General features: G+C 30.4%; 2 protein-coding genes across 2 annotated transcripts; both read left to right on the forward strand.

Annotated features, from left to right (window-relative positions):
* The first annotated feature begins 3051 nt into the window (after window positions 1-3051).
* Window positions 3052-4255, forward strand: LOC106773849 (NDR1/HIN1-like protein 13). Its single transcript, XM_014660607.2, has one exon. It carries the CDS (start codon window positions 3339-3341, stop codon window positions 4095-4097), a length of 759 nt encoding a protein of 252 aa, XP_014516093.1. The 5' UTR covers window positions 3052-3338; the 3' UTR covers window positions 4098-4255.
* Window positions 4256-5916: 1661 nt separating this feature from the next.
* On the forward strand, window positions 5917-12459 carry LOC106773562 (chaperonin CPN60-like 2, mitochondrial). The gene is made up of 17 exons (XM_014660255.2): window positions 5917-6101; window positions 6271-6402; window positions 6697-6856; window positions 7314-7489; window positions 7789-7884; window positions 7966-8070; window positions 8526-8612; window positions 8704-8793; window positions 9806-9886; window positions 10051-10119; window positions 10208-10285; window positions 10834-10929; window positions 11012-11111; window positions 11239-11342; window positions 11644-11749; window positions 11954-12032; window positions 12228-12459. Exons 1-17 carry the CDS (start codon window positions 6039-6041, stop codon window positions 12331-12333), a joined length of 1728 nt encoding a protein of 575 aa, XP_014515741.1. The 5' UTR covers window positions 5917-6038; the 3' UTR covers window positions 12334-12459.
* The last annotated feature ends 764 nt before the right edge of the window (window positions 12460-13223 follow it).

Genomic DNA, 13223 nt, shown 5'->3' on the forward strand with positions numbered 1-13223 from the left:
CTAACCTTATGTGTAGTAAAGTGAAATCTATTGGTAATGACTCTACATCTAGAGGCCACTACAAGGACTAAATCAACAAAGAATTATACATCAATGTTTAAATCCGAATAATTGAGTCTAGAATTGTCCTTATGTTTGATTGATTATTTGATATTGTTTAGTTTGGTGTGTTTAGTATGATATTTTATAAATCTATTTGTGTGCGTACTTTTTTTATAATAATGACCATTATTTGATGTGAACAGATGAAAAAAATACGTTATGAATCAACTTTAAATGGAGATGATAATATTATTTAGTTTTTAAAATAGTTTTTCTTTTTTGCATATTCTTTTGAAAGATTTTATTATTCTTAGCTTTTACAACTTTTGTTTCAGATTAGATATAAACTTATTTGGTTGCATCATTTAAATAAAGTAATTTATATACTCCTTGTATACTCTTTTTAGAATTATTGATACTATTACATTATTAATTGGGATGTCACACATGTAAACCAATTTTTTTTATTGTAAAAATTATTATTATTATTGTCTAAGTTATTGCGTTAAACTTTATAAAAATGAAATAATCAAATCATTCATTTAATGATGTAAGTATAAAAATTTACAAAAGAATTTTTTAATACAAATTTAATTAAAAATAATTAAATATATGAATAATTTAAAACTTGGTTAATAAAAAAAATACAATAATTTAATGTATCCAAGAAAAACGTTAATTAAAATGTTTGGATAAATAATTGGTAGAAGAAATGCCCTTAAATTTTAGGGCTTACCTAAACATAAGGAAGGCAGTGTCGTAGGTTGATAAACATTAGCATGAGAAGAACGTGTGAGCACAGAAAAACACACACTTGGCAATTGTCGGTGATATTTTTTGGTACTAAATTTTGAAAATGACAAAGGATAAATTATTGGCAGAGAGGAAGTGAACCCTAATAATGCACTTCACATAACAATTTCAAAATAACCCATCTTTTCCCAATTTTCCTACTTATATATATATATATATATATGTGTGTCAACAATAAATCATTTAAAGTCAATATTTTTTTTATACAGTACAACCAACATCAATTATTTGGTTCGATTGTAAAATTAATAATAAATGTGCAATGTAACTAATTTATTATAATATCACAAATTTGTATTTATAGATTTCGAGATAACTTTCAGACTGATATGAGTTTCAGAATGAGATCTCTATAAAAATTTTGTATTTATAGAGATGAAATGCAGTGTGTAGATGATATAATTAGAAGAACCAATAAATTGTTGACAAGAATTAATCTAAATTAATTTTAAAAAATTATATTTGAGTTTTATTAGAAAAAAGGATATTTTATTGAAAGCGGCCAATAAATTTTTATGGTAAAAATTAATTATCTATAAAGTGCATTGATATTTTATACTAGTGATATGATTAAGAAAATAATTCAACGAATTATTGACAAGAAGAAAAGTTATAATATTAGCCGAGGCGGGTGGATAACCTGGCCCGTTTGAAAATTTGGGCCTAGGCCCAAAATATCCAACAGAAGCCCACAATTTTTGGTCATTGTGTTATTGATGTTATGCAACTCTCCTTTAGTCAATTGTCCATTATTTAGTATAAAATATTATATGTGATGATGAGAATAAAATTAAAGCATAAAAATTAAAATTATTTTTCTTAAAACAAAATATGTTTGAGAAAAAATTATTCTGATTCAAGCATTTTTGTTATAAGTAAAGTTTGATTACAAATTGGTTGAATTTGTCGGATATTATTTATTTTATCTTATTGACGTCAATAGATAAACTCTGATCTGAATTAATAAAAGTATAAAATCACTAAAAAAAACTCCATTGGACATTAATTAATAAAATATTAACCATGATAATAAAAGAAATAACATTTACCACTTAAAAAAACTATCAAATATGATCATATATCAATGAAAAAAAAAATGTCAGGTTGATAAAAAAAAATATCATTAATATATTCTGTACCAAAAAAATGGATGATTTCGATAAAAATAAATAAAACACCTTAATGAAATTTTTTCTGAAAGAATCCTCGATTGAGATTAGTAAACAAAAATATGTAAAATTAAAATCAAATTAACATACCATTTTAGATTTGACAATACTAATATATTTTAGGTGAGGTAGATACATAAATCTTCCGAGCTTGAAAATTAATAATTTTTGTAGATAGACTAAGTTATTAAATAAATAAGTTTATATATTATTTTTATATCTTTATACTTGGTTTTATACGTTGCTTTTAGTTATTAAACAAATTGTATGTGTTGCTTTTAGTTCATAGCTCTAACACTTATATATATCACCATGTTTTTGGCGTTTAATTTATGCTAGAATGTTTTTGAGTAACTAAAGATGAATGTATACAATATAGATAGAAAACTATAACAAGCAATGGAAGGTATGGAATCAATTTCAGTGATAAGAAAAAAGGCAAAAAATAAGAAACAGAAGGTAATGAATCAATTTGCCATTAGCTGGTTCATTGCTTCTTACATGTCATTCACTGTGTTAATGATTGATAAACAAATATGGTTCTAAGGAGGTAGAAGTAGCAAATCATCAACTTTTGCAACCTAATTTATTTTCAATTAACGGGGACTGCTTACCCTATAGTGGGATCTTATGTGTCTTTTGTCATCTCTATTTCTAGATTTTCAGCATTCTTTTGGTAAGAAACTGAGTACCATAGATCACTTCAAATGAGGAAAAATCTCACCAATTTCAGATGTCACCACCATCAAGCAACAACATTATCATGAAAAACATTCGTTTCATTCAAATAGCATCAAAATAACCTATTAGTGTCCTAATTGTTGGGGAGGTTAATACACGTATAAATCTCCACACATGATAAGATACTGTCCACTTTAGGTTAAACCCTCATGAGTTTACTTTTGGTACCACTCCAAAAAGACCTCTTACCAATGGGAGTATTTATGTGTATATAAATATGACGAGTTTTTTTTACTCGATGTGAGACTTTATTTACACTCATTGGGTAGTAGTATACTACCTTTATCAGCTTTTTGAACCATATTTTCTTATATTTCTTTTATTATTTGTTCTTCATTATAACACAGTGCATGCATGCATGCAGTATACCAGATATGGAATGAGAGCGAGTGAAAGAACATTGTGTTGGAATGTTGCCGTCTCTTGTTTCTTGGTGCCACACTCAACCAACCCTTCAAATTCACTATAACTGCAACTTTAAAGTTTAATCCACAAATGATAAATTCACGCACTGCACAATTTTCTTGAACTTCTCTCTCCTTTTGAAACCCTAAACCTGAAACCAAAACCGCCATGACTGATAGGGTTCATCCTTCTGCCAAAACCACCGCCAACGGCGGACCCAAGCCAACATTCCCGGCCACAAAATCCCAACTTTCCGGCGCCAATCGCCCCACCTACCGCCCCCAACCTCCCCGCCGACGCAGCCGCGGCCGCGGCTGCGTCTCCACCTTATGCTGCTACCTCTTCATGATCCTCCTGCTCCTCCTCCTTCTCATCGGCGGAGCCGGAACCGTCCTCTACTTCCTCTACCACCCACAACGCCCCTCCTTCTCCGTCACCTCCCTCAAACTCTCCTACTTCAACCTCACCTCTCCCTCCACCTTCAACGCCAAGTTCGACCTCACTCTCTCAACCACCAACCCCAACGACAAGATCCTCTTCTCCTACGACCCCACCTCCGTCTCCCTCCTTTACGACGACGCCACGATCGCCACTGCTACCATCCCCTCCTTCCTCCACCACCAGAAGAACACCACCGTCCTCGAGGCCTACGTCACGAGCACCGATGAAGAGGTGCAGAGCGACACCGTAACGGAACTGAAGAGGAGCACGAAGGGCAAGAGCGAGGTGGCGCTAAAGGTGAAGTTGGAGACGAAGGTGGAGGCCCAGATGGGTGTATTCCAAACCCCGGGCGTCGGAATCACCGTTTTGTGCGACGGCATCGCTGTGTCTCTCCCCGACGGCGAGAAACCGGCTTCGGCGTCGGTAGAGAATACGGCGTGCGAAGTGGATGCGAGGTTCAAAATCTGGAAATGGACTGTAGGATAACCCGAGAAAACCAGAGGCTTGCTATATAAATATTATATATATATATATAATATTTGTTGTGATTATTGTGTTTCTCTTCTTTCCTCGATTTTTTTTTCACTGTGTTGTAATTTCTGTTTTTCATTTATATTTTTCTGAAATTTCTCAACGATGGATGGAAGGAAAAAATTGCTTTGATATTTGTACATTTATTTCACACATTATTCTTTTACTTCTCATAAAAAAATATATATAAAATGAGTGTAAGTATGTTAACACATTATACCATTATTGAATGCTTTTGTTAAAAATAAAATAAAATAAAATTATGCCCTTTATTGAATGCTTGTTAAGCAACATGTTTCAAATTCAAGTGTTGTGTATTATATTTTAGATTTAATTTATTTTGACAGGATTGACTTTAAGTAAAATTAATATTAATTAGTGTCATCTTTAATACCGATAGAATATATATATATATATATATATATATATATATATATATATATATATATATATATATATATATATGGTGCATAACATATATATCGTTATTTTCTTTTATAACACAATTTTTTTTTATCCTACAACTCGAAGTTTTATTTTTATTTAATATTATTTTGTAATAATTTTTAACTAAATTATAAATAAGAAGTATAACTGTTAATTAGAAATTAAAAATAAAGAGCATAATACTTATAATGGTAAAACGGACACAATATACCACAAGTATAAATGCTGCTACTTTTCCTTTAAGATTCAGATAAATTGAAACATTACTTTAAATATATAATGTAAATAATATGTACATTATTTAAAGTAACCATTTAAACTGTGAATAGATAAAAACAACTTGAACAAACAGAAATTATATAGAACTATTTATTATATCTGAGTTTAATACAATAATGGAAATGGAACAAATAATAGCTAAACATAATATTATTTATGTTAGAAACATATAAGATTATCTAACATACACATATGACTATATCCACCTAGACAAACTATTTTATGACGTAGATCATGCTTAAATATTTATAAAATCCACTTGGTTAAAAATGTAGAAAGGGTTATTAAAAAAGCATTTTTTGTATTATTATTATTATTATTTTTATTATTATATTAATATTGGTAATATATTAATTTTTTTTATCAGCATAATATATTAAACATATATGATTGTTTATTTATTTTTATTATTAAACATATTGATATACATTATTATAGAATCAAAACTTATAAGAATGTGAAAAAAGTCTGCACTTTGCTCACGGATATTGTTAAAAAAAGTTAATAAATAAGTAATTTTATTATGTAATATTACTTGTACACAATTATAATATATGCGGACAATATATTGAATAGTAATATAAATATTGTAATTATATATTTTGAATTTTTGACGATTCAATATTTTATTTCCATATTTTGACTTACAATTCTTTTATTTTAATCTTTGTAATTTATTACTATTTTTTAAGTGATAAGTTGTTTGACATATTAATAAACTAGTGACGAGAGTTAAAAATAACAGCTCGACCCCTTTATTACACTTAATTTTTTAATAATTTTGAAAAATACTTTTATGAATGTAAAAATCAATATTTTTGAGAAATATTTTTTCTTTCTTTAGATTTTAGAATTATTTTTTTTCTGAAAATTTTGGAAAATAATATCTTTCAACATATCTTGATTTTCTTAAAATTCTTGAAAATAGTTTAAAAAATATGAACACAAAGGAGTGTAATCAGTAAACAGGGGTGTCTGAATAGAAGGAACAAGTTTCTTATTAGGTTGGGCTGTGTAACAGATTAAGGTTAGAGTATAAGGAGTTTTCCAGAACCAAACAAAGAAAAAGAAAAAAAGCTTAAACCCTCTGCAAAGCCCTACTTCTTCCATTGGTTGCTGCCATTTCTGATTTCATTTCGAAATCAATTGTTGCTGCAAACTGCAATTGCAATGTATCGATTAGCTAGAAAAGTAGCTTCTTCTTCCATTGCTTCTCCCTCCGCTAAGAACCTCGTAATTACTTTTCCGTTATTCTTTGCTTTGCTAATGTAGTGGTTCTGCATATTCAATAGCATTGATTTGTTTTGTTATATCATTATAGTACATAGTTTCTTAAAAGGGTGTCAGTAATCTAACAGTGACAGTGACAGAGGAATGATGATGACTTGATTTTTCGTGACAGGTATATGGTAGGTTGTTGTCGAGCAGAAACTTTGTGAGCAAAGATATCAACTTTGGGGTTGGGGCTCGTGCTGCAATCCTCCAAGGTGTAACTCAGGTGGCTGATGCTGTGAAAGTAACCATGGGACCTAAGGTAATACGCACACTCATATATGTGTTGCTCATTTAGTATAACTGATACAGTTGCTATGGCCTTATTTTATTGTTGAATTCAATTTTGCCAACATGTCTCTTGTTCGTTGTTTGCTAGTATGGAATTTGGATGACAAGTTTGAATGTTTTAATAGATAAGTAACTTTTTTGTTGTTCAAACTTATTCATTATTTGTTGTTGTAAGGAGTCTGGATAACAAAGCTTGACTAGACAAGTTGATGTGATGAAGCGTAACTTTCTTGTTTTCTCTTCTGTTTTCAATTGGTTTAATCAGGGTCGCAATGTGATAATTGAGAGAAGCCGTGGGAATCCCAGGATCACGAAGGATGGTGTGACTGTGGCTAAAAGTATCAAATTTAAAGACAAAGAAAAAAATATCGGGGCTGATCTTGTCAAGCAGGTGGCCAAGGCTACCAACACTGCTGCTGGAGACGGTGATTACTTTTCTTCCAATTCGAACCTGTTATGTCGAAAGTATCCCATCATTGTTCGTTGAGTTTTTGATTTTCCCTGATAATATTGCTTCATTATAAGTTCTCTGAAAGAATCTTTTGGGACTAGAATTGCGATTTTTTTAATATCAGGGTAATTAACAGATACTTGTCTATAAATAAGTCATCGACCAGTAGTCCCCGATGATGGTTTTCTTAAGCAGATTTGATATATAACTTGCTTAAAGGTCTTAACAAACAAATGAGAAAAATATATAATTAAGAAGATTTCATATACCGAACGGTGGTTATTACTCTTTGATTAAATTTCTTAAATTAATACCCTATTTTATTGTAGATGGAAAACTTAGAGAGACGAGCATAGTTATATTTGCCTTTATCTATTCCTTTTTACGAAACCATTGATATATCTTACAAGTCCATGCTTCTTTGATTTCAGGTACAACTTGTGCAACTGTTTTGACTCAGGCAATACTCACAGAAGGATGCAAATCAATTGCTGCCGGCGTAAATGTTATGGACTTACGTAATGGAATAAATAAGGCAGTTGATGCTGTAATCACTGACTTGAAAAGCAGAGCATTGATGATAAGCACACCAGAAGAGATAACCCAGGTGCATTTTGGTTAAGAAAATTGTTTTAATGCCTGTTGCTTCCCTCCTATATTAATTATAGGTGCATAGGCATTGAATATTTTTGGCATTAACTATATTGCTACTTATCTTATAAATTAATTTTCATTATACCAGTTATATTTTGTTTATTAATTATATGTGCATAGGCATAGGCATTGAATAATTTTGGCATTGGTTACACTTTATAGAAGAAACTATGTTGCTACTTCCTGATGGATAAATTAATTTTCATTATGCCAGTTATATTTTGTTTATTGTTATTCATTTCTGACTAGTAGGTTGGAACTATATCTGCAAACGGGGAGCGTGATATTGGAGAATTGATAGCAAGGGCAATGGAGAAAGTTGGGAAGGAGGGAGTCATTACTGTTGTTGTAAGCAATGATGCTCATTTTTGTGAACTTATTACGTGACACAGTTTTGGTTCAGGGTATCTATAATTTTAAAAATTTTAGGATGGGAATACTTTGGATAACGAGTTGGAAGTGGTGGAAGGAATGAAGTTAACCAGAGGCTACATATCTCCTTATTTTATTACTGACCAGAAGACCCGCAAATGTGTAAGCACACAATTATTTCTTGTCACATATGTAATATGTCAAAAATTCTCAGAAAATGAAGTAGCATGTTGTATTACAGTAGATCAACTTTGATTATCATCTGATGGTTTAATTTTTTTTAACAAATGTTCTCTTATTTTTGGCATATGTCTACCACCTTTTGGTTGTTAAGGTAGTCTTTCTGTTTTTCTATCTTTCTATCATGTAGTCATTGGTAGGAACATGGTGGTTCTGTTAATTTCTCCAAAACCTATTTTCATTTTTGAAAGTATTTTTTTGTGGATATTTGTTATTAATGGCTTCATGTAGGCTATCGATTTAATTTGACAAAAGTGTCGTGGTTTTATTTAAACACGATGCATATAATTCAAATAAAAAACTTCAATCAATTTGGTTAACTTTATTTGGGTTTAGATGTATGTTATATTGACAGCACTCATTTTTGATTTCATTAGGAATTGGAGAACCCCTTTATTCTTATCCATGACAAGAAAATTTCAGACATGAATTCACTGCTGAAAATACTGGAACTTGCAGTAACGGTGGATAAACTATTCCTGATTCAGCATGCTCATTTTCATTTGCAATTTCACCATTCTCATTATTTACTTTTACTATTTTAATGTTAATCAGAAAAAAAGACCACTCCTAGTTGTTGCTGAAGATGTAGAGAGTGATGCACTGGCTATGCTCATACTCAACAAGCATCATGCTGGGCTTAAGGTGATCGATATCACAGCTCTTTGCCTTAACTGAATTGTTTAAAAAGAAAACTGAACTGAATTGTTATATTAGTTTAGTTTTTAAAAGTATAATTGTTTCTAAGTGAACCCATTGAGCTAAACTGGATTGTAACTTATGAGGTTAGAAAATATACTTTAATATAAAATTTCTATTGGTAATAATTCAAAAAATTAATATAATTCTAGCAATTCAAAACAATTTATGCTAGTTCAATTTGATTTATTTCATTCAAACCGTGATTGTATTCAATTCATTTACATTATTATCAATTCAGTTCTATCGATCCACTTTTAAAATTTAACTTAGTTTTAGAATAGTTTAGTTCAATTTATTCATTTTGCCCAACCCTACTTCCTACGACCTTAATTTGCTTTCATGTGCTGTTCTCCTGTCCCTTTATCTTCCATTTTGTTTCCCTTCATTTTATGTTGGGTTTTAATTTTATTTGAGGATAAGTGTTGCGTAGATAGAGCAACAAACTAAAGACAATACCACCCATCTGCAAGTGGCTACATAAAGTTAGTTCAAACTGTGCATTGCCTGTTTACTGTCATTATCTTCTTTCCTTACATCCAGAGTCCCTTAAAAAATGTTCCAAATTCCCTTGAAAAGTGTCCTAAATTCCCAAGATTTCATTTAACTTTAGAAATGATAAGATTTTATTTATAAATGCGTATACATAAATTAAATGAGCGGACACGCATTAGATTCTCAAGTCCTACCTATTTATCAAAAACATATAGTCAACTTATAAGTATATGTAGAAGAATTTTGGTTACTAAAAGTGAATTTTCTTGTAGTAGTTTTAAGGTGTTTGTATCTGGTGCATGCTTTGTTTTTCTTGTTTGCATGTTTGTTTAAGGTAAGTATTATTTATGTATTTGTGAAATGGCTTATGGGCATGACCTTAATATGACAAGCTATTTGGAATTTTATTTCGTGTATATCCTTGTTTTCCTTTTTCTGTAACTTCAAGTTTCTTGTACTTTAGGTTTGTGCCATAAAAGCTCCTGGTTTTGGGGACAGTAGAAGGGCAAATCTAGATGATCTTGCAACTCTTACCGGAGGAGAGGTTATTTTCTATCCAGATTTTATTTGTCAGATACTGCATTTGGGTTCCCGTCGGGTGCCTTGTTTTTACTTTTTCAAAATTTTAATAACTCTATTCAAGACCCAGCAATTGGGACTACAGCTTGTTGTATGTTACGAAAAAGATTAGGATGAATTTGAAAACAGGTGATCACAGAAGAGCGTGGTTTGTCCCTTGATAAAGTCCAATCAGAAATGCTTGGCACTGCAAGAAAGGTATGTGGCTTGAACCAAGTACCAAGATAAGTAATATTTGGTTCTTCAAACTATTATATAATATATAATCTATTATAATGTGCAACAGGTTACTGTCACCATTGATGACACTATTGTTCTACATGGTGGTGGGGATAAGAAGGCCATTGAAGAGAGATGTGAACAAGTATCTTTTCTTTTGAAATATTACATTTTTTATCTGTACACAATTTATTTTCAAGTATTCTAAATCATTCATAATTTATAAATATATATATATATATATATATATATATATATATATATATATATATATATATATATATATTCTCTAATTAATTTTAATGAAATAATTACCTAGTTGATTCTCTAAGCATGCATATGGAGCACTTTTTCTTTGCTATGTTTATCCTATTTCCCACATACACACTCATGGCAATAATGTTTTATGTTGTGGTTGTTTTCTTATAGGTTTCATAACCGTTATTACATGTTTAGTGTGCTCATGCCATTTAGTGTTTTGTGCATAACGAAATGTTTCTAAAGTTGCTGCTATATAGATCGAGTGATGTCCGTTCTTAGATTTTAAAATTATTTCAGTTTTAAAAAGTTGAAATGTCACGACAATATTTGCCGTTTGCCACTGTCTAGTTTGTCTTCATGTGGCTTATGGTAAAGAATTGTTTAATTAGTATAATAATCATAGGATGTTTAATTATAATAATTCTTTTGTAGCTACGGACGGCTATGGAAAGGAGTTCTGCCGTGTTTGATAAAGAAAAAGCACAGGAACGACTATCGAAACTATCTGGTGGTGTAGCTGTTTTCAAAGTTTGTCACTCATCCTAAAAATTCCTACTCTATAATGATTAATTTATATTCATTACCTCACATGATGCAACTAAATCTTCAGGTTGGAGGGGCTAGTGAGGCCGAGGTTGGAGAAAGGAAAGATAGAGTAACAGATGCTTTAAATGCTACTAGAGCAGCTGTGGAAGAGGGAATTGTTCCAGGTAATTCATTTTTTCCTTCTTTCTGATGGGATAGTAAGTATAAGGAGGAGCATGGGATTGCGGTGGTATTCTCATTACCAGAACAATCGTTCATCTATAAAAGTTAAGATGTAATTGTTTGAACTAGGTGGTGGTGTCGCTCTCTTATATGCTACCAAAGCCTTGGATAACCTTCAAACTAAAAACGAGGATGAGAAAAGAGGAGTACAGATTATACAGAATGCACTCAAGGTAATTCCATTTTCTGCACCTACTTTATATGGTTGCATAAAGCATTGTTCTCTTCTAGATTATGACATTTTTAGTTGTCTGGTAGTTTTTCATCAGAAAATGTTCTTTTGACACTAGATGTAGTACCACTTGACAGAACACTCACTTTTAAGGGTTTTGGTCATTAAAAAAGTTAATTCTTTTATTTGTAAAGAGATTAAAGGGTAAAAAAGTGGAGATTAAGTGTGCGTAAAAATTTGTTGGATGTTAAAATAATATTACTCTTTTTCATCTTTCTGACAATGCATGTTATTTATCATAGGCGCCTACATCTACAATAGCTTCCAATGCTGGTTTTGATGGTGCTTTGGTCCACAGTAAATTGTTGGAACAAGATGATCATAATTTAGGTTTTGATGCCGCCAAAGGTTTGTAATCATTTTGCATACATAAAATGACAGTGAAATCCATTATGATTATTATTTGCCACATGTAAGTATTATTTAGTTTTGTTGAACTTAACGAACTAAGTTTCCCGTTACTATCTTTCTAAGAAAATTCTGAATACTTATAGGGAATGATTGTTTTAAGTTATCTCTTTATGCTTAGTTGGTGCTTATTCTGTAAAGCAGGTGTCTATGTTGATATGGTAAAGGCTGGAATAATAGATCCTCTTAAAGTTGTTAGAACAGCTTTGGTAGATGCAGCCAGGTAAAACCATATCATCGCATGCATTTTCTGCATATAGTATTGTAAAAGCTTCACGAATCAGAGGTTATTTTATGAAGTGAAAAAGTTTGAACCTTAAATTAAAAACCAAGGGTGAATACAAACCATGTTGCATTGCAAGACAAACATTATTATTATAAAATATTATTTTGATTTAACTATTTTTTTCTCATGCAGTGTTTCATTGCTACTGACTACAACCGAGGCAGCTGTGGTGGATAATCCACATGACAAAAATAAACCTCCTAGTCGAGTGCCAGATATGGATGATTTGGACCTATAATCTGCTTCACCAAATTATGAAAATATTGTTTTCTTGTACCAATATTGATTTTGCTCTTGCCTCTAAAGCCAAATCATGAAAATATTGTTTTTTTGTATCAATATAGATTTTGCTCTTCCCTCTAAAGAGTGTGGCTGAGGTTGAGTTATAAACTATATTTAAATTTAAATTATAAAGATCAATGTAGAATAAATAACATGTATTGTTGAGATAACAATTGAGGTATTGTTCAATTTTAAAGTTTTGGTTTTATAACCTTAGAAAGATATTAAAAGATTGAACAAAAAAAATGTATTTTAACTGATGTAACGTTTTAAACCTGCAATAAAAGACCAGATAAGAGATCAATGGGAGGACGACATATTCAGGTGAAGATTAGACAAATGGAAGAAGAGGAGAAAAGAGGGAAATGGAGAGAGGTAAATGTTTTTTTTTTCGAACAAGAGGTTTCATTTTGTCATTTTTTAATTTTTTATTATTTTTTTATTTTTATAATTTAAAGTTTATGGTCAAACTAACCTGATAATTTTATGTAATAATGAAATTGAAGTTATAAAGTGTTATAAAGCATTATAAAAGGATACTTTTTAAATATTCCTCACTTTATAATGTTTTTTCCTCAATGGTCACAGTTAGTGATTACATTTACTCCATCCAAAACAAAAATAATCCAATCCATTATATATTCCTATATATATATTTAAAAAATATTTACTCACTTTATTAAAATCCATAAATTTTAAAATATCTGTAAATATCCACAAATGTTTTGAAAGATAGTTTATAAATTTTAAAAATAAAATTACAAAAATATATATATATATATATATATATATATATATATATATATAAATTGAATTAAATTTAACTTAATAAAATATAAATTAAAT

Source organism: Vigna radiata, chromosome 9 (assembly GCF_000741045.1).
Source record: "Vigna radiata var. radiata cultivar VC1973A chromosome 9, Vradiata_ver6, whole genome shotgun sequence".
NCBI lineage: Eukaryota > Viridiplantae > Streptophyta > Magnoliopsida > Fabales > Fabaceae > Vigna > Vigna radiata.